Genomic DNA, 26,009 nt, shown 5'->3' on the forward strand with positions numbered 1-26,009 from the left:
AAAATCCAGTTGAACTTATCATTACATAAAGTTTATTAATAGAGATGAATAAAGAATGAGTACTTCTATTTCATGATGTTTTCAGCACTTCAGAGACTTGTTTCTCCTTTTACAAAAAGGAGGTATCTACTTCTATATCAAAAGCAAAGCATTCTGTTCACGAAAGATGAAAATTACAGTGCAGTTCTCATAGTTTGGTACTAGAATGTGGAAGATATAGGTTCAGTGTTCAAGTCTATCTGTGGTTTTCCATATACCTAAGGTGTACTTGCACCAAAGAAGCTTTCGAGCCTTTACTTGTATTTCACACAAACTCCTCCCTATAACTCTGACATTTAGGGAAGCATGATGCTTGCGCATGCCACTAAAAAATCATCTAAGATCAGACCACAAATTATTCTGCACGAGGGATCTATTCAGACCCATCAAACTCTCACTGTATTTACTGACTTAGGAATTTTTTCTTAGTTTAACTTTGTCATTTCAGTGAAGTAATTCTTTTGCTCTCTCCTTAACTGCATGTTTATTTCCCATATACTAGTAAGTTCATACAAACAAAAAGAAAATTCACCTCAGTTTAAGTAACATGACATGCTCCAACAGAATTACCTACCTTGTGCACACATTTAAGGTCAAATGGTTCATATCGTCTTTATCATCCTTTACATCAACATTCAAGTCAAAAGCTTTTTGTTTTTGGACAGATCTGAGACTTCGATCAGTGTGTTTTGTGTTGTAAATAACATTGAGCTGCAGATTGCAAAGAGAGACATTAGAGGACACGTATAAAGCAAATCTACATTTTTAGAACAGTAACAGTAGAACTCCAGAGGCATGATCACATAAGACAGGATACGTGACCTTGTACCTGACATCTGTAAATGTGACATTCCTAGGAAGTTTCTGAAAGATGTTTTCTGAACATTTTTTAATGCAGCCCAACCAATTCAATTATAAGGCAAACACAAGGAAACTCTAGGTAACTTTCTTCCTAGTTGCTCTCTGCTGGTTTATAATGTTTGCTTTTACTTCCTGACAGTATGAAATGGGATGAATGAAGGCAAGCTTCAGAGACTGACACCCACTAGGTTAAAAAGGCTGGAAATGAATGAGCAAAGGAAAATACACAGCACGTGCATAGAATTTGTCTTCAGTCTTCATGTCACAGCATTCATGCACTCAAACCAGGTGAGGAACAGCATATTACTCCACTCTCAAAACAATACAGTCTTTATGCACTAAGCATTTTAATCTCTGCAAAGACAAAACTACAGTCCTCAATCTGCCTTGAGGACAGAGTTCTCACCCTTTCTACTCAGCAGCTGCCAAACTCTGATAAGTGAACCAAGTAAGAATGACAGGATATCCAACAGAGGACAGTAAAATTAATAAAAAGTAGGCTTATCCATTAAGCACAATTTAAAGAAATTCCAATTCTTTTAGTGTAGAGATGTGTAAGATGCTTGAAACGATACTAGAAGACTAGTAAAATCAGAAGCCCTTAAAGGAGATATGTATAACTGGGAATAGCTTATTATCTCAACATTCTATAAAATTAACAATGCCAACAGCCAAAGCAGAAACATGAAGTTGGATCTGAGGAACCAGCAGAACACTTTCAATGTTATAGAATCACAGAATCACAGAATCACCAGGGTTGGAAGGGACCTCAAGGGTGATGAATCTCCAACCCCCCTGCCACATGTAGGGCCACCAACTTCCTCATTTAATGCTAGACCAGGCTGCCCAGGGCCCCGTCCAATCTGGCCTTGAACACTCAAGATAAAACAAATGGCAGGGCAAGGGGAAACCTTCTGTGGTTTTTTGTACAAAAATAATAAGAATGACTCAAATAATTCTCCCTGCAAGACTCTGTTATGAACTTTGCTCAGATAAAGAAAAGGGAATGAAGAGGGCTTCTGGAAAATTATAGTCCCTTTAGAACTGTTTCTGGCAGCAAAAAAACTGTCAGTCCAAATTTAAAGGTATGATGAGGGTTGTCCAAGTTACGGGACAGCAAGTCAGTGCAAATTGATGAGTTTTTAATTTATCATTTTTGCTTTTGTTGCTACATTTCTCCTTAATATGAAAGTTATGCTCTGTCTTTCAATCAGTACATATATAATTCCTGTCACCCTGCCCAGCATTCCTCAATTTATCATGCTGTATGAGCACTGAGACAACTCTGGATGAGCACTCAGAACAGAGGTGCAACAGTAAAGATTTAGCTACACAACCACTCTGCAAAGAAGGCAATACGAAGGATAAAGCCAGCCTAGAAGCTTGCCAGTTAACGGCATGCAGAAAATTTGGTAAGACAAGCTGGCAGCGCCACTATGATCTGTCATCACAGAAACAAAGCTGTTTTAACTTTCGCCATGAAAAGTTAATGAACAGGAATTTACTGCCAAAGCAGGATGTCTGAAACAACATACTGAACAGGTCAATCAGCTTGCTTTTTCATGGAGTAAATTACTGCTGTTACATTTGAACTTTCTTTTCCTGACTTCTCACGACAATGAAGGGAAAATGTTTTTCACAACAGAGCTTAATTAAAGCCTCCTTCTTTATATGCTGTTAGTTTGGGAATAGAAGGCTCTTATCCAGCAACCCAGCATTAGGTCAACAAAACAAGCAACTGCATTTCATCTTAATCCTTTTTAAAAAGGGCTAACAAAGCTAAAGGCAGAACTGACCCACTCATACTGCAACCAGTTCTGGTGAGAGGCCCAAGAAACAAATTTTTAAAGCTAATCTGCTTGAACGAGGTGTTTGTAATAGTGTGTGATCCAACGAACAGCATTAGATTTCAAAAAATCTGAATTGTTTATTTTACCTTAATGAATGTCTCTTTCCCTTTCCATTTTGTTCTTCAAATAGCAGCATCAACTTTACTGAGAGCATGAATTCGATGAAATTGTCTTCAATTATTTTACTATCCCTTTTTGACTGAATAGTTCATTGCATATCTTTTTTGGTACTCACACTGAATTACTCTGAATCTTTTGCCTAAGACTAGTAAAAATACGGTGAGTGGAAGAAACAGTCAGTGCTTCTCAGTAATGAGTAGCAGGTGATTCTCAGTTTTCTTATTCCCTTCCTCTACCAGAAATGTAACTTATGTCCTCCTCTGCCATATGAGAACTGCTGGTTTAGCCACCATACACGTAAGTCCAGTTTCTTTCCAAAGAGTACAAAAAAGAGAAGAAAGGGGAGCAATGCTTGCTAATTGTTCCTGCCACAAAGTAAAGGTAAGGTCCTCTCCAGAGTCTTTTCTGTATACCACCAGGAGATAAGGAGATCTTGCTCACTTTGCCCATACCTATCTTCCTTAAGCCTGCCAGCTCTGCCATTGTTGCTAGTCCTCAATTTCAGTGGCATTCCAGAGGGCATGGGACATGCCATGTTTTTGAGGCATCTGCCAAGCTCGGTTCACAGTGGTTCGCAGTAGTGAAGAGACTACTTTCAAGACTTTCAGCAGACCTCTTAGTGAAAATCACTTTGTTGACTCCTTTCTCTATGGGGACACCTTTGCATATACTCTAGGCCTACAATCATCTCCCCTACAGAGTAGGTGTCTTAGGACATCTATATTGTATTTAGACAAAAAGAAAGGATGAGCTAGGAGACTTTTTTTGACAGCAGGATCACAAAACTACAAGTGCCTGCTTTTGCAGTTACACTGTTGCAGCTCGGAAAGCAAATGGTATCCTGGGCTCCATCAGAAGAGGGGTGGCCAGCAGGGACAGGGAAGTGATTGTGCTCCTCTTCTCTGCTCTTGTGAGGCCCCATCTGGAGTACTGTGTCCAGGTCTGGAGCCCCCAGTACAAGAAGGACAGAGAGCTGTTGGAGAGGGTCCAGAGGAGAGCCACAAAGATGATCAGGGGGCTGATAAACAAGAGTGCATCTTGGGAGAAGCTTCTACTTAGCTCCTGGGAATGCTGTGGCCTTATTTTATTTAGGTCTGCAAGAGGAAATCAGTGGTCTGACTTCTGAATTCCCAGAGGCAGACAGGCTGAGGGAGCTGGACTTGTTCAGCCTGGAGAAAAGAAGGCTGTGGGGTGACCTCATTACAGCCTTTTGTACCTAAAAGGAGCCTACAAACAGGAGGGGAGTCAACTCTTTACAAGGCTAGATAACAGCAGGACAAGGGGAAATGGTTTTAAGTTGAGGAAGGAAAGATTTAGGTTGGACATCAGGGGAAAGTTCTTACAGAGAGAGTGGTGAGGTGCTGGAACAGGCTGCCCAGAGAGGTTGTGGATGCCCCATCTCTGGAAGTGTTCAAGGCCAGACTGGATGGAGCCCTGGGCAACCTGGTTTAATATTAAATGTGGAGGTTTGTGGCCCTGCATGTGGCAGGGTGTTGGAGCTTGATGATCCTTGATGTCCCTTCCAACCCCGGCCATTCTGTGATATTCAAAAGATCTATTTTTATAGGATCCTGCAGGGTCAAGAGTGTAGGCACTGCCGACCCATACACACAGACAGTGAGGTTTCACCAAAAAGCACTTTTATTTTTTTCCTAAGAATCCATTTTACTGGGAAAGCAGCCTTTTCCGTTAATGGACTGAATCTTGTCTTTTGTGATATTTAAATGAATTACTGTTTTGACATGCTACATTTGGCCAGAAAATCAAATCCTATAACACTGAATCTCACCACTGTAGTTTGGCAGACCAGAGACAATGAAACCCAGCTGAAGAAATGTGATCACAATGTCATATGCTATCTGATTTATTAAATGAGACCCAGATCTAGCTTGTGTCTGGGAAAAAGAGAAATCTAATTCAAATGGCATTAATGCACTTTGTTCTAGAATACCAGACCTGCCAAAGGAAGCAGAAGGAAAGAACCGGTCCTAGCTAAGAAAAGTTATTGGAGAAGCTACTCCAGCATGCTAAGTATATTTTGAATTTCAGACTCAAAGCTCCAAGGAAAAAAGGCAACAGCACAGTGGCCTCAGTGAAGTAGGTAACCTGGTGCTGGTTCCTGAATACCAGGCATTTGGGAGCATGTTGGCTCATACAACAAATCACAAGCTTAAACCATGGTACAATACTTCCCTAAGGAGCCTTCTAAGCACAGGGTTAACTACAAGTTATCCTGATAACACTGCTGAAAACATCATTTGCAATTCTGGGAATTAATGAACATGAATACTGATTTCTAGCACTGTGGCCTTGGCATAATGGTGCTGGATAAGCAATATTTGCAGCATGAAATGCTGTTCATCACTGATAGGCAGTCAGTAAGGTTTCTTTATGAAGGTATTTTATCCAAAAGCATATTTAACAATATGTTAAATATTGTCACCATGCTTTTGGTGGATTGGAATGAACTAGAGATGGAAACTGACCAAAACTTTGAGACTCTTAAAGGTGGCCTACATTTGGTTTTCCCAAGTATGAATATCAAGAGTTCAGTAAGAACTGTGCCCAGTTTTGTGATAGACTCTGCAACTGTGAGTTAATCTATATACTTTTATAGAATGATTCTCTCCTGCTTAACAGAGACTAATATTTCTGTATTATTCATAGTTTATCAAAAGTCTTCTCTTTCACCCATGTGGACCACCACAGATCAGAGAGTGGGAAAAGGAGATCCAGTAGTGGTCATATAAAGTCAGATCCAATACTGTCTTCTTCTTGTACACTATTTCTCGTTAGGATAGGGAAAATTTTGAAGGCATAGTTTCATTGGAATTTAATTTTTAATACGTAGAAAGAGCAAGGAGCTGAAATGCATAAAAAGACTGCTTACAGTTTGCTAATTTAAAGTACAGTATGTGCTGACCCCAGCTTACTTTTTAAAATATAAATATATTTGAAGTTAAACCACTGAAACAGCCTCCTGCAGAATTGGCAAAAAAAGGATCATTAGACTTTCCTCCTATACTCTTTGTCACGTCCTCAGTCTGGTTAATACTAAGCAAATAATGTTGGAACTATGCAAGACCGTTTGATTCTGTCTCTTATGCTATTTTAGAACAGCATAAAAATTGCTGGAAAACCTGGCCATAATACTTTTTAAATTTTTTTCTTTTATTTTTCTTTGCATTAGCTCTTCTGCTATTATTATATTACACTTCAATAAAAGAAAAGAAAACACCAATGCTCTAATAACTACTGATGTACTCATGCTGTCTACAGATCTGTGTCTTCCATTGTTTATCAAAGATGCCTGATGAGCTATTTATGCCTGGTCCACACGCTTTTTTTCATTGTGACCTTTGGGACTGCCAATGTACCATTGCAGCTCTTTGCCTTGCAAACTGACACTGCAATTCTGCAGAAAGATGGGGTCACTTTGATATGACTCTGATCCATGAAGTGCCCCAAAACTGTCAGTCCTCCAAAATTATTTGAAGGGTCTGGCCATCCAACATACACAATCACATTAATATGCATGTCCACACAACTTAGGTTCACAGCATTTTTCAAGCAATAAAGTACCTTGGCATTGGTTTAAGATATTTCAGAAAGTTGTTCTTATTGACATGTTTTATAAAGCTTCCTTCTTTTTAGAGAGCATATCCTCAGAAAACATAACCACGTTGCATACCTGAAAGACAGCAAATCCTCTTCCCTCTGCTGAAACTGTAACTGTCATCGGTTGCACGGGGGGAATCTGGAAGAAGGACAGATGGCCAAAACAGTATTTTCAGATCATTTTCAGGAACCAGGCTTTACAAAAGTATTTCTCACTTTCTACAGTACCTCCTTGGTTTGAAGCAGAAAACGGTTTTGAGTGTCAATTGAAAATATTTCTGGGATTTCCAAAGAAGTTGCAGTAACTGTTACATCCATTTCTGTTTTGTGTGCACTGGTAAGAGCTGCAAATAGGCTCAAGGCTTGCAGAGCCACTACAGTGTCCTGTTGAAAGAAATAAATGTTTCTGTGTTAAACAGAAGAACTCTGCATAATGAACTACTTGTGTATAGACAATGCTGTGAGAGCTCACAGTCTCTGTACTCCCCCTTTTGTTGATTACACTATGGTCTTCATACACGTGCATCAACATGTCCATTGTTGACACTCTTGAAGTGTTTGTTTTAAAATGATCCTAGATACTAAAAAAAAGTGGGGGATAATTCCATAAATTAATAAAAGGCATCCACAGAGATATGTGGAGTAATTTTGAAATGAAAATACTTCAGATTACAGAAAAACAAAAGGATTAAATTCATCTTTTAATTTCTCCCTCAGCGTTAAATTATACAATACTTCAATTTCAAACTTTCAAGGAAAAATTGTTTCTAAGAGCAAGGAGAAAATCTTTTTCAACAATTTAGCATTTCAATTAGTCTCTTCAAATAACAAGCATCAGTTAACATGTTAGGAAAGTACTAGAACCAGGCTGGTTCCCAAGAATTACATTTTACTTAACAGAACTATTTTCTCTCATATTAATAACAACATATGAAAATAAGAAAGAATAGTCTGTATAGAATGGTACCAAGCAGTACAGAGATAAGTGTCATTTTATTGTGACCAGCATTTGTACTTAATTTAAAAGAAAATTTAAAGTAACACAAACCAGAGTAATATTTAAGTTTTCTGGATGCTAGCACAGCTTACAAGATGTGGCTTGAATAACATGGAAACCTCCTGGAGATAATGAAATCTTCCAAATTTCACGGTCCATCAAAATTCTGTTGCCAACAGAGGCACTAAGATGGGTTGTTCCTCCAAAACCCTTTCTTATCTTAGCTAACAGCCTTTCAGGAATTCGAGAGCCCACATATGGAAAGAATAGAAAGATGTTTCTCTCCTTGGAAGCCACATAAGCACAGATATTTATCATACTTGCTTGGAAAATCTGATTACTTTTCCATGGGCATCTTCTTAGCATTTTTTGGTTTTTGTGTTGTAAGTAATTAAGGCGACTCTCTATTTTTGCTTTTTATTAAACATTAATTACATTGGTAGTCTACGTTTAAGATGCCAGTCCTGCAAAGAGTGCAAACATGCACACAACCGATGCTGATACAGCAAAGTAAAACTCAGCAATCACTATTTTAAAACAAATGTTTGGGCTTTTGGGGGGAGATAATTCTCATTCTGAAAGTACAACAAAGCCTCTTGAGATATTACCTGTGTAGATGAAAATCCTCCAAGATGATTTCTTTGCTGACTTAACCATTTCATAATAGGAATCCCTTCCTCCAGCCTGTCCTGATGAAAGTGTGAGAGCAGAGCATATGCTGCAAGTTCAATATCAATGGATCGTGGCTGCCAGGAATCAGAAATTTCAGAAGCAGGTGTTATCCAGAAACGAAATTCTCCTGAAAAATAAACCAAAATAATCTCAGATCCACAGACTGAAGTCTTTGGACTTCTAGAAAAGTCTTATTTAAGACTTAATTTATGCTTATATAAGGGATCTAGCAATGCTCTTTAAAATTAAGTGAATGTTTAGGTGCATGCCCAGTAAATGTCTTAGGTACTTCCTCAGCACTTTTTCAATATAGTTATAAATAAAGCTGGAGTCCAGATAGTCAACTCCAATTAAATTCAATTAACTTTATACTTTATACATAACTTCATATGACCCTTCCATTGTCAATATGAAGTGCACAGGTCAATGAGCCCTTGTAGAAAAGCCATCTCATTGCTGGGATGCTCACTAGAGAAGGAACTTCAGGCATTATAGCTGCCCAACAGGTTTGTTCTTGAACAAAGTGCAAATCCTCCCTTCTGAAAAGCCTAACTCAGAAAACATGAAAGGAGGACACTTAAGATGCTCTGTTTCCAGTCTCCAACATGAAATCCTTTCGTTTTTTCAAGAGGATAGTTATTATTTTTAATTAAAAAATCCAACAACTTTGATATCTTTGATTACTATTATATAGTCTGCTCTTCAAAATAGAAAACAAAATATATCTATATATTTTATAAATATATATCTATATAATTATATATATATATATTATATATAATATAGATTTATATTTTATAATATATATTGAACGTGGAAGAGGCTAAATATGATGAGATTATTGGTCACTACAGAAAATACAATACACTTCTGTATCAGCTCACAAGATGTCATTCGTCTCTTCATTCCAATACTTATTTCAACCAACCATCCCCCACCCCTGCTCCTGGAAGCTTCCTGATCAATCAGAACCACTCTGAAATAGTTAACTTCAACTGTCTAATTAGACTAACCTTACAAGTGCACATAACATGGAAGAAATGACAAGTCATGATCTTTGATAGTATCATCGTTCTCCCATCAAGAACACAGAAATTAAAACAGAAAGGCTTAGCTTTGCTATGAATTAAAGGTTTATTTGAAGATCCTAAGCTATTTTATCTAGCAAGCTGTGAACATATTTTAATTTTGAAGAAGGATTATCTTTTTCACTAAGTATATATATATTATATATAAAAATTGAAAAAAAAACATCTGTACAACCATAGAAGTCTGTTGTGCAATACCTTGTCGTTCTGCTCTCTCATTCAGCATACTCAAGGCTTCCTTTGCTTTTGTACTTTTTGCCCACGACAAAGCATACGTCACAAGTGCTAATGTATAATTATCCGAAATGCCTTCTTTTAATTTATCTTCCAGAAAGTTTGTAGCTCTCTTAATGATATAAGCATGCTGAAAACAAAGATCATACACTGAATACACATCATTATAATGTAAAAGAAAAGCTTGTAAAGAAATAAAAACTACTATCTTCAAACAACAACCAATAAGTACTGAAAATCTCAGAATCACAGACACAAACCTCAGAGGCAAAGCTTTTAACCTTGCACTGTCCTTTATGAATGTTAGAAATCTCAAGAAAACTGACTGAATGACTGAATGCCTCTAAGGATAGTTCCCCCCATAAATTCCTTTTTATGTTCCTGGACTGAAGGCATGACAATATTCTTGCTAAAAGCAATTGCCTTTAGATTTTTCAAAGGTATGCAAAAATGGATGGCCTCACAACACATACTGTCTTAATTAGTAAACCAAAATACAGGGAAATTTTAACAAATAAGGTTACATTTTGTCTCTATTCAGGATATTCTTCTATTTCTTTAAACTACCAGGTGTTTGCCAGGTAGTATGAGAATTTATGAAGTATTCCAAACTGTAAATTCTATTTATGAATTCCAATACCTCTTTATCTTGGAACCCAAGGAGGGAAGACATGATATATGCTGTGAGGGCGACTGGATTATTGGTGCCTCCTTGAAGGTCACTATGTAACACTTTGCCAGGTTCCTGAAATTCTCCATTTGATTTCTGATGTCCAACAATCCATTTAGCTGTATCCATGAGTACATCTTGGTCAATATCTATGAATGGACGAGCTTGAAAAAAACATCTTAATACAAAAGCTGATAACCTGGAGGAAAACGTTAATGAAATACGACAAAATTAGCTTCTGTTTTGCATAATATAAGAATATGATGATGCATAAAATACTCAACACACAGCTTCCAAGCACAGAGGAAAATACATGCTTTATCCAGACAAGAAAGGAGACTAAGCTTAATCCACAAAAAAATGAAGCTATTTCCTTGTTCCTAAAGATAATTCCTTTTGCAGCTGTTACGTTTCAAAAATAAGTACAGACTATATATGCTCCAAGTCTTTGTTTGTCTTTATTTATCCAAGTCTCTGCCAGTATTTGTTTAACTTTATTCAAATATTGCTCTCTTGCCTTCTGTTGCTAAGCTAAGTGGCAAAATCATAACTGCAATACTGCAAACTATAAGTGTGACTGTAGTTATCACAATTATCCCTCTAATGACATCATCGAAAAAACACTTGGTTTATTCATTAATAATCTGAAGTTCTACTTTAACTTCTTTCTTTGCTAAATGTGCATTTAGGTAACTTGCTTCTGCACTATATATCTAGCGGGGTTGCTAATAAAGATAAATTATCTTCATTTCCCACTCCATCTGTACTGCATCTAATAGAAATCCCACTGAAACTGGTGAAGGGTGCTCACTAACCCCAGAAGAATGGAGCAAGTAAGTGAAAGAGTAATTGGAACAGTTTTATTTGAAGCTGGTAACATGCTGAAGCACGAACACACATGTAAACTAATCAAATGTAGATTAGCTAAACAAAGTGCTGGAACTTGTATCTGTTTATCTTTCTAGCTTCCACAATTATGTTTACTATGTTTCTTAAGGTGGAATTCTACACTGAATTTACAGTCTCAAAAACAAGGTGTAGAAGATGCAAGTGGGACAATTTTTTTTTTTTTTATTTTTATTTTTTTACCATCAGTAGCTCTAATCACCTCATAGAGAATTCCTCAGAGAGTCCTCAGTATCCAGACCAGAGAAAAGGGAAAATCTATTTGAGGCAATAGTGACCACTAAGCCCTAAATTGTTTCAACCGCAATTATAAGCAATGTAATTAATGTTATTCTTCCTTTGAGAAACTTTCAGACAAAGCTGTCTGTTCTCTGTGGAGTCGCATTTCAGTATATAACACTTTAAGTGATCTCAATTCCTGATAAATTACTAGAGAACTAAAAGTGCATCTATGGCACTTAAATACTGGTTCTTAAGCTGTTCTATTACTCAAAAACCTTAGAGCAGTTGGACATATTCAACACATCTATATTGGTAGGTCAAATGTGCCTAGAATTTACTTCATAGAATCATAGAATGGCTTAGGTTGGAAGGGACAGACAACCTGGTCTGAAGACATCTACCACCAATCAGCTAGCACCTACACCAGTGAACAACTTTCTAAATCAGGGTTCTTCCCAAACAACATGCAGAGATAACCTAGAAGGTGTCAAGAGAGTGTCAGGGTCAGAAGGCTACCAAAGACTATGCTGATATTTAAGCTGCAGCGTGGTTTACACTCCCAGGCCCAGGAATATACCAGGGCACTTTCTCAATATATGCACAAATAGGATGCACCCGAGAGTAAAACTGGAGTGTGTTTCCACCACTCAAGAGTTCTGGTTTGCAGAGATTGCAATAGTGATTTAAACAAATGCTTACTTGACATTCTGCTTTTATACAGTTAACAATGTTTCACCTTTGTTGTTGTGACAAGAAACCAAACTCTGAGTAGCCTTAACTAGCTTTTCTTTTTTCCAAAGGGGTTTTAAGTTTCCTCCATGCTGGTAAGCTACCCTCTCCAGCAGAACATCTCAAAGCATTTCATTCAGCTATTCCCATGGGTAAAATAATTCATTGTTCATCTTTTGTAAAATTAAAAAGACCTGCCCTAATATTGGCCTTGACAGCAAGGTATCCAGCAGAACGACCTTAGAGTTGGCCTAAACACCTAATGAAAACCAGACAGAAGGCTAATACAGCTGGAAAATTTTAGCAGCTTCACAGAAAAAATCTAGTCTTGGGAAGTATCTAAAACAGTCAAATTCCAAAGTGAATCTGGCAGAACTACTTACCACGTGCTCCCAGAGGGATCTTCATTTCCAAAGGCACTAAAAGAGCCATCATCCCTCTGGAAAAGCAGCTCTCTTTGATATCCTGGAGTGAAAGAGCAGAGATAGGTATTGAACACATTCCTCTTTTGTGGGTTCCAGTATAAACTTCCTACTGACATGAAGCATGGCACTTTCTAAGGATGTGAAGAGTAGAACCTGAATAAAATATCTCTCAAATCTATAAAAATACACAAAACCCAATGATTCTATGAATCTGAACTGCTACGTTTTACCAGTACAGTAGTATCAAGTTTAGTTATTGTCTCCTTAAAACTGTTTGAAATTACAACTTCCACTTAAACAGGTTTTCTAAATGTATTTAGCAGAACAACAGTGGTTAACTAAATAATTAAAATTTGTGATGCCTTCCCATACTGATGGATCTGTCAACTCAGTTAATGATCTTGAAAAGCAATCTTGAGTGAGAGAAAGAAAGCAATTAAGTGGCAAAACTTGCTGTCAAAGTTTTAGGCTCAAAACAATATGCCACGAGGAGCATAATTATACGTACATATACAAACAGATCACTTCCTCTTCAAAAACACCTGACTGCAAGGCCCAAAGCTGAGATCTTCTGCTTCTTCACTGAACAGGCAATATGCAGTAATAAGGATTATAGCCACTACTCCAATGGTAGTGTAAAATAATGAACTAAGACCAACAGCTTACTTAACAAAGACTGCTGAGAAGGCATAACACAAGAAAAAAAATTATCTCTGAATTTATTAGGATTGGAAAGATTGGAAAGATGAGCAGAACCAGATGGAGGTTCCTCTATTTCCTATAGTCTTTTTGCTTTCCTCTTAGTGTCAAGCTCTATGCAGTCACGCAAAAAAAATCTTCAAACACGAGCATATCTAACACAAGAAGGTCTGTAGAAATGTTGAAACAATAGATCTGAGGGCTGTGAACCACTGCATTCATTCCAATGGACACTCAATCAGATGTGAAAAACAATACTTTAAATGTCAACACATACAACTGGAAAGGCAAGGAAAAGAAGGATCCTATTACGAAGATGTACGCTAGTACTTCCAGAGGACTGGCTGAAACCCAGAAGATGTAGGTTAGCTAAGCCAAGCTAAAAGAAGAGTACATCAGGATGGAAAGGAGTTCAGTAATATGTGAAAGACTTAAAGGCCTCATGTTTCGAACAGCTTGAAAATACTGCTCCAACTCAGTGCTTGCCTGGGTCTAGCACCTAAGCTTTCAGGACAAAAAGGACTTTTTATTTCTGAAGAAGTGATATCAAGATGAGATCTGTCATTTTGAGAACTGAAGGAATTTATTTTAAATTCAACTTTTCTTTTGTTCTGTCTTTGTTCTAGGTAAACAAAATCTGATAGAAGGAAAGCAACCAGTGCTAGCCATGGTTCCTTCTTCCCACTAACATTTAGCTTTTAAATTAATTATATTTACTTCAGATTATGTGGTCAGTGTTTCAGATATTTAGTGTTTTTTGACATGTGAAATAAATTATGTTTTAAATTCACCTTCATTATAATCCTTTTGAAAACTGATTTTATGAAAGTTCAGCTCAAACTAAGGATAAGTAGTACATCATGGATACTGTCTGACCCAGTAGGCACAAGGAAGCACAATGTTCTCCACACTTCGTGATGCACTGGAGTATTTTCAGATGAAAATATACAACCATTTTCCATTGAAATATTCCACTTTCCAATGTCCAGCACAGAATTCACTTCTGATCAAGTCTAAAACTGGGGTGGGCAAACATGAATCACAAGAACATAATTCCTAGAGTTCTGCAAGGACATGGCAGGATGAGGATGTGCCTGCTAATTTTGATGCACTGTACCTCACATACAGCAATGTTTGCTCATACACAGTTTAAGCAAAGAAAACCTAGCAACTATCAATAACAACAACAACAAAGCACAAAAATCACCTTCTAAAATGCAGTTTTCCTCTGAAAAATACCTACATAGAAACAAAATATATTTTGGAGCAAATTTTCCTTGTAAACAGAATTGTCTGCTCCTCAATTCTGTTATCCCAGAAGAAAGAGAAAAATGAGTTTATTTCCAGGTTGCATGACACCAGCAAAGTAGTCTTTCAAATACCAAGTACAAAGTCACAGGTACCTCAAGCTAGGAAGAGTTCTCGAAAACGTAAAATGTCCTTTAAGCATACATACCTTTTCTCATAAATGATAAAGCTTTTGATTGAATATCCTCTCTGAGCTGTCTCGTTTTAGTAAGGTATTGCAAAATATAAACATTCGGAGCAAAATTGATCATATTCTGTTCACCACAGCCATAAGGCATCTTAATCAATGATGACAAGCCATTGATGGAAGGTCCAAGTAAATCACCTGGAAGATAAAATTAAAACTTAATACAAATAAACACATATCTAACACATAAAGGACGGTATCAGCTAAACTATGAAAAAATTTAATTCATTGGGAATACTTGTGCTCAACACCAGTAGCCAGACAAAAAACTGCATTAATCATACACAGTTTTATTATCAACTTTTTTGCTCACTGACCAATCTCCTCATAGAACTTTACTGACCTTCCTAACTACATGACAATTAAAAGAGACGCCATATGAAAAAGACAAAAGATATTCCCTCTAGGAGAATGTTTCAGCAACTGTTCATATTTCAAATTTCCTGTATTTCTCCTCTCACACAGAGTTATCAAAGCCTAGGACCAGCTATGAGTCAAGTTTTAGGCTTTATTCTTCAGGCAAGCAGAATTTAAACAGAATATTAGCCAACTTTGCAGGACTTTCCTGCAAATTCCTGACAGTCTCTTTAACTCTGAAAATACTAAATACCACAATATTGCAAATAAATAAATAATGTAATCCATCCATACAATCATCATACGATCAGTTCAATGGATGAGAAATTATTATTAACTAATGATTCATGCCATTAACATAGGGATTAAATTAAATTAATAGTTTCCTAAAAACCTATGAAGCAACAGCCATCCAGGGCAAGATCTTGGAAAGGCCTTTCAGTAGAGAAGTTCTGACAAACCCTGTTACAGTAGTTCAGGATATTATACCAACATCCCTGCTCTACTTGACAGCCTACTGCTTCCAGTTACTATTTGCACCTATGCAGTGCAGAAGAAACCAGCAACTGGATTATGTTAAATGTGGTGACCATTTGCAACAGGACATCACAGATGTCAAACTGCTAATGGAGACCAATCCTTTCACATCCACGTGGAATACAGGTACTCTCAACTTCCAAAAGCAGTGGCGTGCTGTATCTTCATGCTACATCTTAGATACTAACAGAGTTCAGAAAAAGCCCAGCAGACAGCAAACTATACTTAAAACAACAAAAAACAACTGACCAGTAGCAGAGATGGAAACAGAACAAAATAATTCTTACCTATAGCAGTGACCTGCACTCTTTCACTACCACTTACAACATCAGAAGGAAAAGTGAAATCCAAAGTTTTTGTCACTGCTTGTTGTTTACTCCCAGTTAAGTCCAAAAGGAGTGTCTGAGAATATGCTTGTTCCAATCCTTCAGCCTACCAAAATAAACAGAGGATTGTTATAATTTCCAATATGTTGTTGCTTTTAGAACTGGAACTACACGCTTACTATGTTGATGCATCTAAAACTCTGTGAGATATTTTGTTCTGCTTCTTAACACATCAAGAACCTGAGAAATTGGCCTATCTGAACTGAAACACAGCTGTTTTTATAATAAAGACCTGCTTCCACTATTTGCTTCTAGCAACCGTGTGTTAATTATAAAAATACACACAAAGTCATTGAAAGCATCTTTGATTCTAGTGAGCTCAATGATAAGCACAGAGCTTCATGATCAAGTATACGCCAAGGCCAGAAGTGCTCTCTTTCATGCTGTTTGCAATCCTACAGCCTGTCATACAAAGAGGACATACGCCAGTTAAGTTCATCACTGTAGGTTCAAAGGTTCCGTTCATTCATGCATGCAAGTCTCTTGGAGAGAAAAAATGTCTTCAAAGTAGAGAAAATGAATGGATTTCTCTTTTCTGCCTAGATTTAATCCAACAGGATTTTGTTCTCTTCAGCACAACTGAGTTTCAATAAAAAGGGCAATAAGTGGTGTTGTTGCGCATATTACGACAATACAACAAAGTGGCTCCTTCCAGAATTAACTTGCAGGACAGTGATTTTGAGATGTCCAACAAAAAGGCTATGCTATAAAAGAAAAGCTTTCTAGTGGGTCCAAAAATGGGCCCTCAAAACAAAAAGGAAAAGACCCACTTAGCAGAATCCAGCTGGCCAGAGCTTGCTCCTCACGATGGACAAGGCTCAGTTGTGGGTAAGTATAGATACAGAAGAACCTTAACTTTCAGCCTTAAGGTTTTACAAACAGCTGTGCTGAAATTCCCATCACTTACTTTATATGTTTATCGTATTCTGAGGTAGTGCAATTTTATGATCCTGTCTCATAAGAGAGGTAAATCAGCACCTTTAGAGCATAATTCAATTAACCTGTCATCCTTGAGAAATGTGCTATTAGTATGGAGATCCTAAACAATGGGTAAGAAATTGGCAGAAAGAAAAATCTATGAAATCTGAAAACAAATGCATAGATGAAGGGAGCTTACAAGCAGGAGAGGGACCCATTTTTTACATGGTTCAATTGTGATAGGAAAAGGAGGAATGGCTTTAAACTAAAAGAGGTGAAATTTAAGTTAAATATTAGGAAGAAATTCTTCACTCGGGGTAGTGAAGCACTGGAGCAGGTTCTATGATTCTTTCTATGAAGGTCAGCACAAGGAAATGACAAGTCCTGTACCTGCGGAGGAACAACCCCATGTACCTCTACATGCTAAGATCTGCCCAGCTGGAAAGCAGCTTTTCAGAAAAGGACCTGAGAGAGCTGTTGGACACCAGCTTGAGCATAAGCCAAAAAAGGGACCTTGCAGCAAGGGCATCCAACTTTATCCTGTATCCATGATACATCATGTAAAGCCTGGACAGCAGGTTGAAGAAGATGATCCTTCTCCCCTACTCAGCTGTGATGAGACCACTGGAGTACTGGGTCCAGGTGAGGCAAATTGCCCACACAGGCTGAGAAGTCTCCCTCCTTGAATACATTCAAAACCTGACTGGACAGAGTCCTCAGCACTCTGCTGTAGTTGATCCTCCTCTGACCAGGAAAATTGGATTACACAATATCCAGAAGTCCCTTCTAAATTCAACTATTTCCTGATTCTAGGATCTTAAGTAACTATTTTAGGATGAGATGTAAAAGTGCATATCACCTTTCACTGAAATGGTGCTCAACATGACTCAAACTGTTAGATGTCAAAAGATAGACAAATCTCATCCAAAAGCCTCTAGTTCATCAAGAAAGTCTGGGGGCTAAACTTTCATCACTAACACAATAGAGAAATGTTCATAAAAGTAGGCTTTGAACTAAGCTAGGTACACTAAGAAATTCATTGCATTATCCATAATAGTTACATGGTTCACTTTACCATCCTAGATTGTTAAGCTAACTGTAGTACCATTAATTCATTGATGCAAAAACAGGTTTTGCCTCACTTTCAGAAGCATTTGACACATGATCAGCTATAGAACGGATCTATATTTTCAATTCTGGAAGGAGATCTAAAGAATTTATTTTAAAAGTGCTTTCAACTTCAAGCCATCTGACCTGAAACCAATCTGAGAAAATGAGAAGCAGACAAATACACTGGTTTGCCTCTTTGCAATAGTCCACTGTCTATTTTACAGAGCAATTTATTTGTAGAACAAGCCAAGCTGCAGACTGTTTACCTTTACTAAAACTTTTTGCATGATAGCGTCAGAAGCAGCAGATGATATCGCTGTCACTTTAATGGGAATCTCTCCCAGCTGTTTTGGTTTGATTGGAAATTGAACAGTTTTTCCATCTTCACTTGGTACAAATATAGACTGTTGATTTCCTGTAGCATTTATTTCATTGGATGTTAGAATAACTTCAAAAGCATCATTCATATCCAGGATCACACTAACCTGTAAAATACAGTAATATTTGCAATAACATGTAAATTTTGAAGAAAATTCAAGCTGCCTTTTTAAGCTGTATATAAAGATATAGCTTTACAATACGCTCACTGAAGATCTCACAAAAGAAAGTTATGATTTTCATCAGTAATGCACTCCCTTCAGTGTCTGCTAATATTCAAGTACAGAGAACAGAGAGACTGTTACTTTACCTCTGCTTCTTCTTTCAAATAATTAAAGATATTCACTTCCAAAATGAACTGCTCTCCTCTGATGACAGAGTATGGAAGGTTCAGGAAAACGAAGAAAGGCTGAAAAGCTTCTAGCTGCAAAACAAGATCGGCACAAAACAGTGAATCCCTACAATCAGATACTAGTGAGAAAATTATTACACAGCATGTCTCCTGATTAGACTCTCACTTTTAAATCTTATGAGAGTATCATTACTCGCACTCATACTCTAGGACACTCAACTCAACTATACTCAACTACATTACTCTACAACTAACAAAAAGTATTACTACAGGGCTGAATCAGAAGCCAAGGATCCCTCCTGCATACAAGCACCTTTGTTGGAACTCTGTAATGCCACTAAGATGAAAACTGCTGGACTACTGGCAGCTTCAACATGGCAAATTCTGACAGGAGAAGATGAACTGGGACTAAGAAACTATCATCCCGCAAGTTGGAAAGCTGCGGTCTGTCTAGAGATACCATTAAAGCTACTATGAACTATTTTGAGCACACAAGTAAAAGAGGATTCTGAATCTGTCCACTGACCTACATCCATGTCAATACAGTCATGTGTGTTGGAATCCAAAATAACTAACTTTCCCTAATTCTGTAATTCACCAGCACATAAGTATGATATGTTATTTTGTGAGGTTAATCTTGGCCTAAGTCTTTCGTTATACTTCTAATAGTACATCTTTCCTTAATTAAAACAGAAAAAACTTGCAGGAATCTGTCAGAAAGTGATTATTTTATCTGTTAACAGAGATTTTTGGACCAAGTCTTGGCTCTAGGAAGGCAGTGGTAAGCTCACATCAAGCTCAGTGGGATTTCACCATTTATGAACATCTGCACATTAAGAATGACTGAAGCATGATATCTATTATTAGAGAAATGTCAACTAAAAATGGCTTTAATTCAGTTTTCATTAAAAAATTCTTCTAAGTATTTTGAGTTCCAGATCCAGAAAATCTTCAGATTTCTTTCTAGCCAACAAATATCCAAAAAATATTTTAAGTTGTTTACTAAAGCTTGCACTGATAAAAAAAAATGTCTTTTATCATTAGAAAAGTTTTAATGGATAATTTTTTGTTAGTTCTTACTCAAAGTTTTCACTGGATGCCTATTTCCTTTGATTTTTTTTTTTCCCTCTTAACCTCCTGCAATACTGAATTTTAACAATCAGAAATATTTCAGTATCTTAAAAAAAAACACGAGGTGAAATTATCAGTACTTTGTGTACAAAAAGACATGGAAAAACAAGATGCAAAGCAGTAAATGACACTAAACATGCAGATATCACTTATTTATTTCTCCATCACAGTTTTTGTGCATTTCTTTTATTTGTCTCTTTGTATGGTACTGATTAACATGTTTCAGCCATATGGAACTCCAAGCACAATCTAAACATCCCAATGAGGGTGAAGCACTGAGCAGTGTATGTTGGCGATTATAGTTTAGGAATAAGCTCAACATCTGTTTTACTTGTAGCTTTCTCATATTTGAGAGCAAGGGACCAAGTATATATTTTCATATAGTTCGAATCAGAAAACGATTCCTCTTTCCGTCCCTTCTCTGCCAAGCTAAGTGGAAGAAACAAGAATCATGATTACAGTCTCTAAGGACTCTCAGCCACAAAATACAGATCTGTTTCCAAATTTTGTGGTGTTTTGACCAGGATGTTCAAAGCATATGGTTTGTATCTGGTATATCAGCCAACTACAAATCTGAATCTGTATCTGGGCTTACATCCTGAAAGATACTCCTCCACAAGAATTTGGAGGGATGAGAATTTCAGTGGGTAAAGAGTTATCTCCAAGTTAAATTCCAATTAGTGCAGGCATCCACTTGGAAATCTATGACCTAGTACTGCACACTTTCAACCTTTCTAACCTTTGGCACTTGAAGTGGAGATGTTCAAGTTAGGAACGTAGTTTTTCTAGGACTTTTTACATAATGCATGAAAAGATAACTACAACGACACTTCAGAAAGTAATTCTTATTTTAAACAATCCAAATAGCATTCTCTAAGAAGCTGTTTCCACAAATATAGAGTGAGCCTAGGACAACTGCATGTCTATTCTGGAAATTTCAAGTTGTAGGTCTAAACTGACAAGTGCAGAATTTATTTTAAATTGCTAAATTCTTAAAAGAGCCATGGGAGACAGAAACTTGGCAGCAAAACCACCATCCTGGTGCCCAACCTCCATGTCCACATAGGATTTCACTGTAATGTTTTCCTAACAGTTTGAATACGCATGAAATTACTTCATTGATATAAGGAGAAGGCTGTTATTAGAAGTAAAATGCAGGTTCCAATTAATAATCTACAATGTTATCAGTATTTAAAGGAGAAACATCAAGCGATGTGCTACCTCTGCTGGAACAGTTGTCACTCCAAGACCACCATTTTCAGAAAGCACAAAAGCACTGGCTATCCAGGACGTGATGGTATCAGGTACAGTGACTTCCATTGTGGTATCTGCATCAGATCTGACAGCAAAAGGACATAGATGACTTTCAAAAGCATCTATTTATGGACATGAGTAAGTAAATATGTATGTTAATAATACATCAAAAATGAAGTTCAAACTCTTGGCAGGAAAAACTGTTGGTTATCTGTTTTCCTCTTCTTAATCATTTAGAAATATTTGTGATGGGATCAAAATGATTAGAACAAATTATTAAATTATTTTGAATTACATAAGTTGAAGGTAATTACACTTAATCAACTTTCGCAAATCCTGTAAAATAATCTCCAATGAAGTCTGTTTCCCTAACTTCTTAGCTGTGAAAGAATACAAGATTTGTGCCTCACAACACAGGTCAGATTTCACTATTTGTTTAACAGTTTGAAATGCTTCTTGAATTAGGTGCAGACGAGAACAGATTTTAGCATCAGGATCAAAATCTTATCCCTGTACTCAGCTCTGGTGAGGCTGCACCTTGAGTACTGTGTCCAGTTTTGGGCCCTTCACTGCAAGAAAGACATTGAGGCCCTGGAGTGTGTTCAAAGAAGGGCAACAAAGCTGGTGAGGGGTCTGGAGCACAGGCCTTATGAGGAGCGGCTGAAGGAGCTGGGATTGTTCAGTCTGGAGAAGAGGATGCTCAGGGAGACCTTATTGCTCTCTATAACTACCTGAAGAGAGGTTGTAGTGAGCTGGGGGTCGGCCTCTTCCCTTGTGTAACTAGTGATAGGACTAGAGGGAATGGCTTCAAGCTGTGCCAGGGAAGATTTAGGCTGGACGTTAGGAAATACTGCTTTTCTGAAAGAGTGGTCAAGCACTGGAATGGGCTGCCCAGGGAGGTGGTGAAGTCATCGACCCTGGAGGTGTTCAAGGAACGGTTGGATTTTGTGTTGAGGGACATGGTTTAGTGAGTACTATTGGTGATAGATGGATGGTTGGACTGGATGATCTTGAACGTCTTTTCCAGCCTTGGTGATTCTGTGATTCTATGTACTTAATAGAAAAACACCAAGTCTCTCTGCAAGTCAGTTCTCCATCTGTAAAAGGAAGATAGTTTCCTGTCCTGGAAGACTTTGTCTCTAGGGTTTTATTTTGTTTCTATTGAAACTGAAAAGCACTGAGTCAGGGATTGCTATGCTTTGTGCAGTTGTAAAATGCCTCATTTGGTGGGCCTCCAACCTCACTTGTGGCCTCTAGGTGGTAGCAGAATATAAATAATACCACATTTTTAAACACTGTTTTTCAGTACACAGAATAATACTAAAACAAAAAAAAAATAAAAACAGCAAATCAGTTTCAATTTCCTTTTAATTTCATACCTAGTTTTGGTATCGATCCAAAGCCAAGTCTCTGGAAAATGTGTCCTCACATATGGAGTGCTGAAATCCAGAGGTCCATCTCTAGCTACTGGCAGATCATCACCAAAGCCATCCTCTATGGGTATCATTGCATCATCTACAAAACAAAAATTATTGTCCTACCTACAAATGTCTACGTTTAAGAAAAATCAAATTAATAGAGTGTTTTCAGTATAATCTACAGCATTGTTACATATGTTAACACTACTCCACGACATCAGAAACTTTGCATAATTCTTTTTTTCTTAGGGTTTTTGATTGTTAATTTCTTGTCCTAAGTAAATGAAATTTCAGAAGAACATTAAGATTTTACATAGCCTTTCCAGACTGCTTCTAGAACTGGTATAATATAGTGTCATACAACAAAGTGACAAACCACTGCTATGAAACTGCATCTGAAATTGCAAAGAAAATATCATTCATTGATTTTCAGTCCCTTAGTGAGTATGGTCACTCAGGACAGCAGCAAAAGTGAAGTTCTCAAAATAGTACCGACAGGAGTTTTGCTCGTTTTGAACCTTAAAAACAGTTCTCTTTTGCAAGGTTGGAAGTTCCTTTATGTATACTACAGTGAGAAGACTTAAGAGGGGCCCTAACCCACAAATCTCCTTCCCCACTCAGTAAATTAGATTTGGCTACATTTATTTTTATTACTTACAAAGAAAATGTTCTTTATCCTCCTCAAGAATTGCATCAGTTGATACCCAAAGGCTGCATTTCTGGATAAAATTTATACAGTTTATCTCAATACAGGACATTCAGGACATCAACAGTGCTCATCTATTTTTTTTTTCTTGTCTTTCTTTTTAAGAAAATAAAGTCACAATTCTAGAGTAATTATAAGCCTAAAACAAGTAATACACAGGAACCAATAGAACTCACAGTTATTTGAATCTGAATATTGCCGTAATGACAGAAAAATTTTAAAAGGGATGACACTGTAACACAATCCATAATTATGAAAGTATAATCATATATCATTGTATTCAGATTATTAACATGCTGATAAGTTACAATTCAAAACCCATATAAACCATGAAAACTGTAGACTGTTGTCTACAGCCCCAAGCTTTAAAAGGGACATTAATAACCTTTTATTTTAGCAAGCAATACACAAACCACAAAGTTGAGCCCTGCCATGCCCTCCCACCCCTCATCTCCTCCCCCTCCAAAAAAAAGGTCAGAGTTTCTTATTTTAAACATACCTGAAAAACACCAAAGGATCCTCTGACCAAGGGGAAATACTGTGCTGTATTGTATAAATTGAGTTCATTAAATACCTAGAACAAAGAAAAAAAAACCAACCATAATATCACCCAAAAAATAAATGCAAATACTTTATTTTTCCTAGCACTGTCACAGATGCTCATTTGTAGACCAAGCAGCAGCAGCTCTGTTAGCTCTCACATAAAGGAGAAAAAGAATCCATGACAAGATGAATGGGATTAGATTGCAATAATTTCATAATTAACAAATAAGTGACTGAGACTACGTAAACTTAAAACAGGAGTCTACAGCCCACTGTTATTCCACGGCACTTAGGCTACTACGTCATTTGGGTGCTTTAGGAACAATGCATATTATCAACTCTTTCAATTTGTTGGTGCACTAGAGCTTCCACAAGTAAAGAGATTTCAAAAAGATGATTAATTACACCATTTCACTCCTCAAAAAACAGAATTCTTTGTATTATTTTACATAATTGATATTAAAGAGCATCAAGCACAAATCATCAAAAAGCTTCAGTGATTTTTGTCTTTTCTGAAAGAAGAAACAGTCAGGCATTAACTGAGAGTTTCTTGAATGGAAAAACAATTTAGTATTAATTGGAATCAGAAGTGCTGGAACTGTTACTTTGTAAGCCTTAGATAAGCTACTTGCTGATGTAAAAAAAAAAAAAAAAATTCTGCACAGCTAAGAACATTATACCCAAAGAACATTACTCATTCAGCTTATAAGCTGTAATACCGATGTAAACACACAACTTTCATACAAACAATAAAGAAAATCTTTTTTTTCCCTGTATACTTACAGAATCTTCTGTTATGTCACTACTTTCTCCTAGAAGCTTTGTACTTTTATCAACAACTGCAAGTCCAATTACTGATTCTGGATCTGTTGTACTGATCTTAAGGGACACTTTCTCAGATGGTTTGACTTTATCTTTGCTCCAAGAAATTTTAATCTAGAAAAAAAGTTTAAAAAGTAAATTATAAAAAAAGACACTAGTTTAAATTATACATTGATGTTTATACTCAATTAGCAACTCTGAGAAAGTATTTTCTCAGTCTCTATTAAGACTCTGCATTTCCTAGGATCTTAGGGAAAATACTATGGCCTTCCTTTTGCTCTCTTGCTCTCCCAGCTGATCCTTGGACTGAATATAGTTACTTCAAACAACTCCTGGATTTGAAGTAGCAGTCTCTTAAACCACAATACACTGGTTTCTACAGCTAAGGGCAGTAAATTAAATTCATTCTCTCTTTCTATCAATGTGCAGCACAGCATGTAATGTATTTTGGGAAATACATTTCTGGGAGAAACTCCATCCTTGAAAGATTTTAATGAAGTATGCCACAGTGAGATCAACACAGAAAAAGCGGTTTATATAGTGGGTGCATGAGTAAGGAATAAGGAAGTGAATAGGCAAATACAGCACCAGTATGCCTTCCTACAGGTAGTGAAATGAGGAAGGGTCATCCATTGTAAGGCAATTCTAACGTGCCCCATCCACACAGCATCAGGTGACAATGCAGTGAACAATGCTACTCTTTTTCCTCACCTACATAACATTCCTATGAAGTCTGGAGACCCAATTCAGGGTCATACTAATGTTGCCTACATTTAGCTGTCTGTATTTCTGTTTAGTGTTTAAGTTTGACAAGTGTCAAAAGGAAATTGTGGTGACTAGATAGCAGTTTTTCTCATCATGGAGCAGAAATCCGAGTTGTGGTGGAAAAAAAAGTTCTGTAGTCTCCACTGACTGCACTGGCAGTAGGTGGGGTTCACTTATATAACAACTTTTTGTTATCTTAGATGTTCAAAGTTATCTGAGTCACGTGCAGTGGTACAGAATTTCCCTTTCTGGAACAATCACTGGAGTCCAGGCAGAATATCGTTAAAACCACACTCAGTTTGGGCAACTGAATATCCTTAAATGGAGCTTAGATGTGTAATTCCCATACAGATATCAGGGATGAGAGACTTCAGTCAGCTGAAGTCATCTGAAATCACTTGAGATGTCCCCACAGCATGCTGTCTGGCCCTCAGCTCCCACTCCGGAAGTGGATAGGTTACCTACACAACCTCCTACTAGCCCTAGGACAGTATCTACAGGTTACAGAGAAAGTAGTCTTCATAGCAAATACATTAAAGTTGATACTAAATTCTTATAATTTACCTTCTCAATTTTTCATCCTATCTGTACACACACACTAGGATGGTGATTTTCATTTGTAAGCTAGATTTAATTGAACTGGTATTTTCAAGATCATGCCTCACTTCTTTGCCACAAAATATACTGTAATCTTACTTGTGAACACT

The 26,009-nt window shown here is 37.1% G+C and overlaps 1 protein-coding gene across 1 annotated transcript in view; it reads right to left on the reverse strand.

Moving 5' to 3' along the window:
* CD109 (CD109 molecule) overlaps positions 1–26,009 on the reverse strand; it is a 77,993-nt gene that overhangs the window by 11,841 nt on the left and 40,143 nt on the right. Inside the window, exons 15-30 of the mRNA XM_031610815.2 lie at positions 24,499–24,651; positions 23,672–23,746; positions 23,125–23,185; positions 22,428–22,563; positions 21,016–21,133; positions 18,622–18,735; positions 18,200–18,418; positions 15,807–15,951; positions 14,587–14,763; positions 12,390–12,471; positions 10,120–10,348; positions 9,444–9,609; positions 8,094–8,284; positions 6,717–6,872; positions 6,562–6,627; positions 614–750 (exon numbers count right to left, since the gene is read on the reverse strand). Of these exons, the coding sequence (XP_031466675.1) occupies positions 614–750; positions 6,562–6,627; positions 6,717–6,872; positions 8,094–8,284; positions 9,444–9,609; positions 10,120–10,348; positions 12,390–12,471; positions 14,587–14,763; positions 15,807–15,951; positions 18,200–18,418; positions 18,622–18,735; positions 21,016–21,133; positions 22,428–22,563; positions 23,125–23,185; positions 23,672–23,746; positions 24,499–24,651 (2,225 nt within the window). The remainder of the gene's footprint in view (positions 1–613; positions 751–6,561; positions 6,628–6,716; positions 6,873–8,093; positions 8,285–9,443; positions 9,610–10,119; positions 10,349–12,389; positions 12,472–14,586; positions 14,764–15,806; positions 15,952–18,199; positions 18,419–18,621; positions 18,736–21,015; positions 21,134–22,427; positions 22,564–23,124; positions 23,186–23,671; positions 23,747–24,498; positions 24,652–26,009) is intronic.

Source organism: Phasianus colchicus, chromosome 2, assembly GCF_987193195.1.
Source record: "Phasianus colchicus chromosome 2, bPhaCol1.hap1.1, whole genome shotgun sequence".
In the NCBI taxonomy this organism is placed as follows: Eukaryota; Metazoa; Chordata; class Aves; order Galliformes; family Phasianidae; genus Phasianus; species Phasianus colchicus.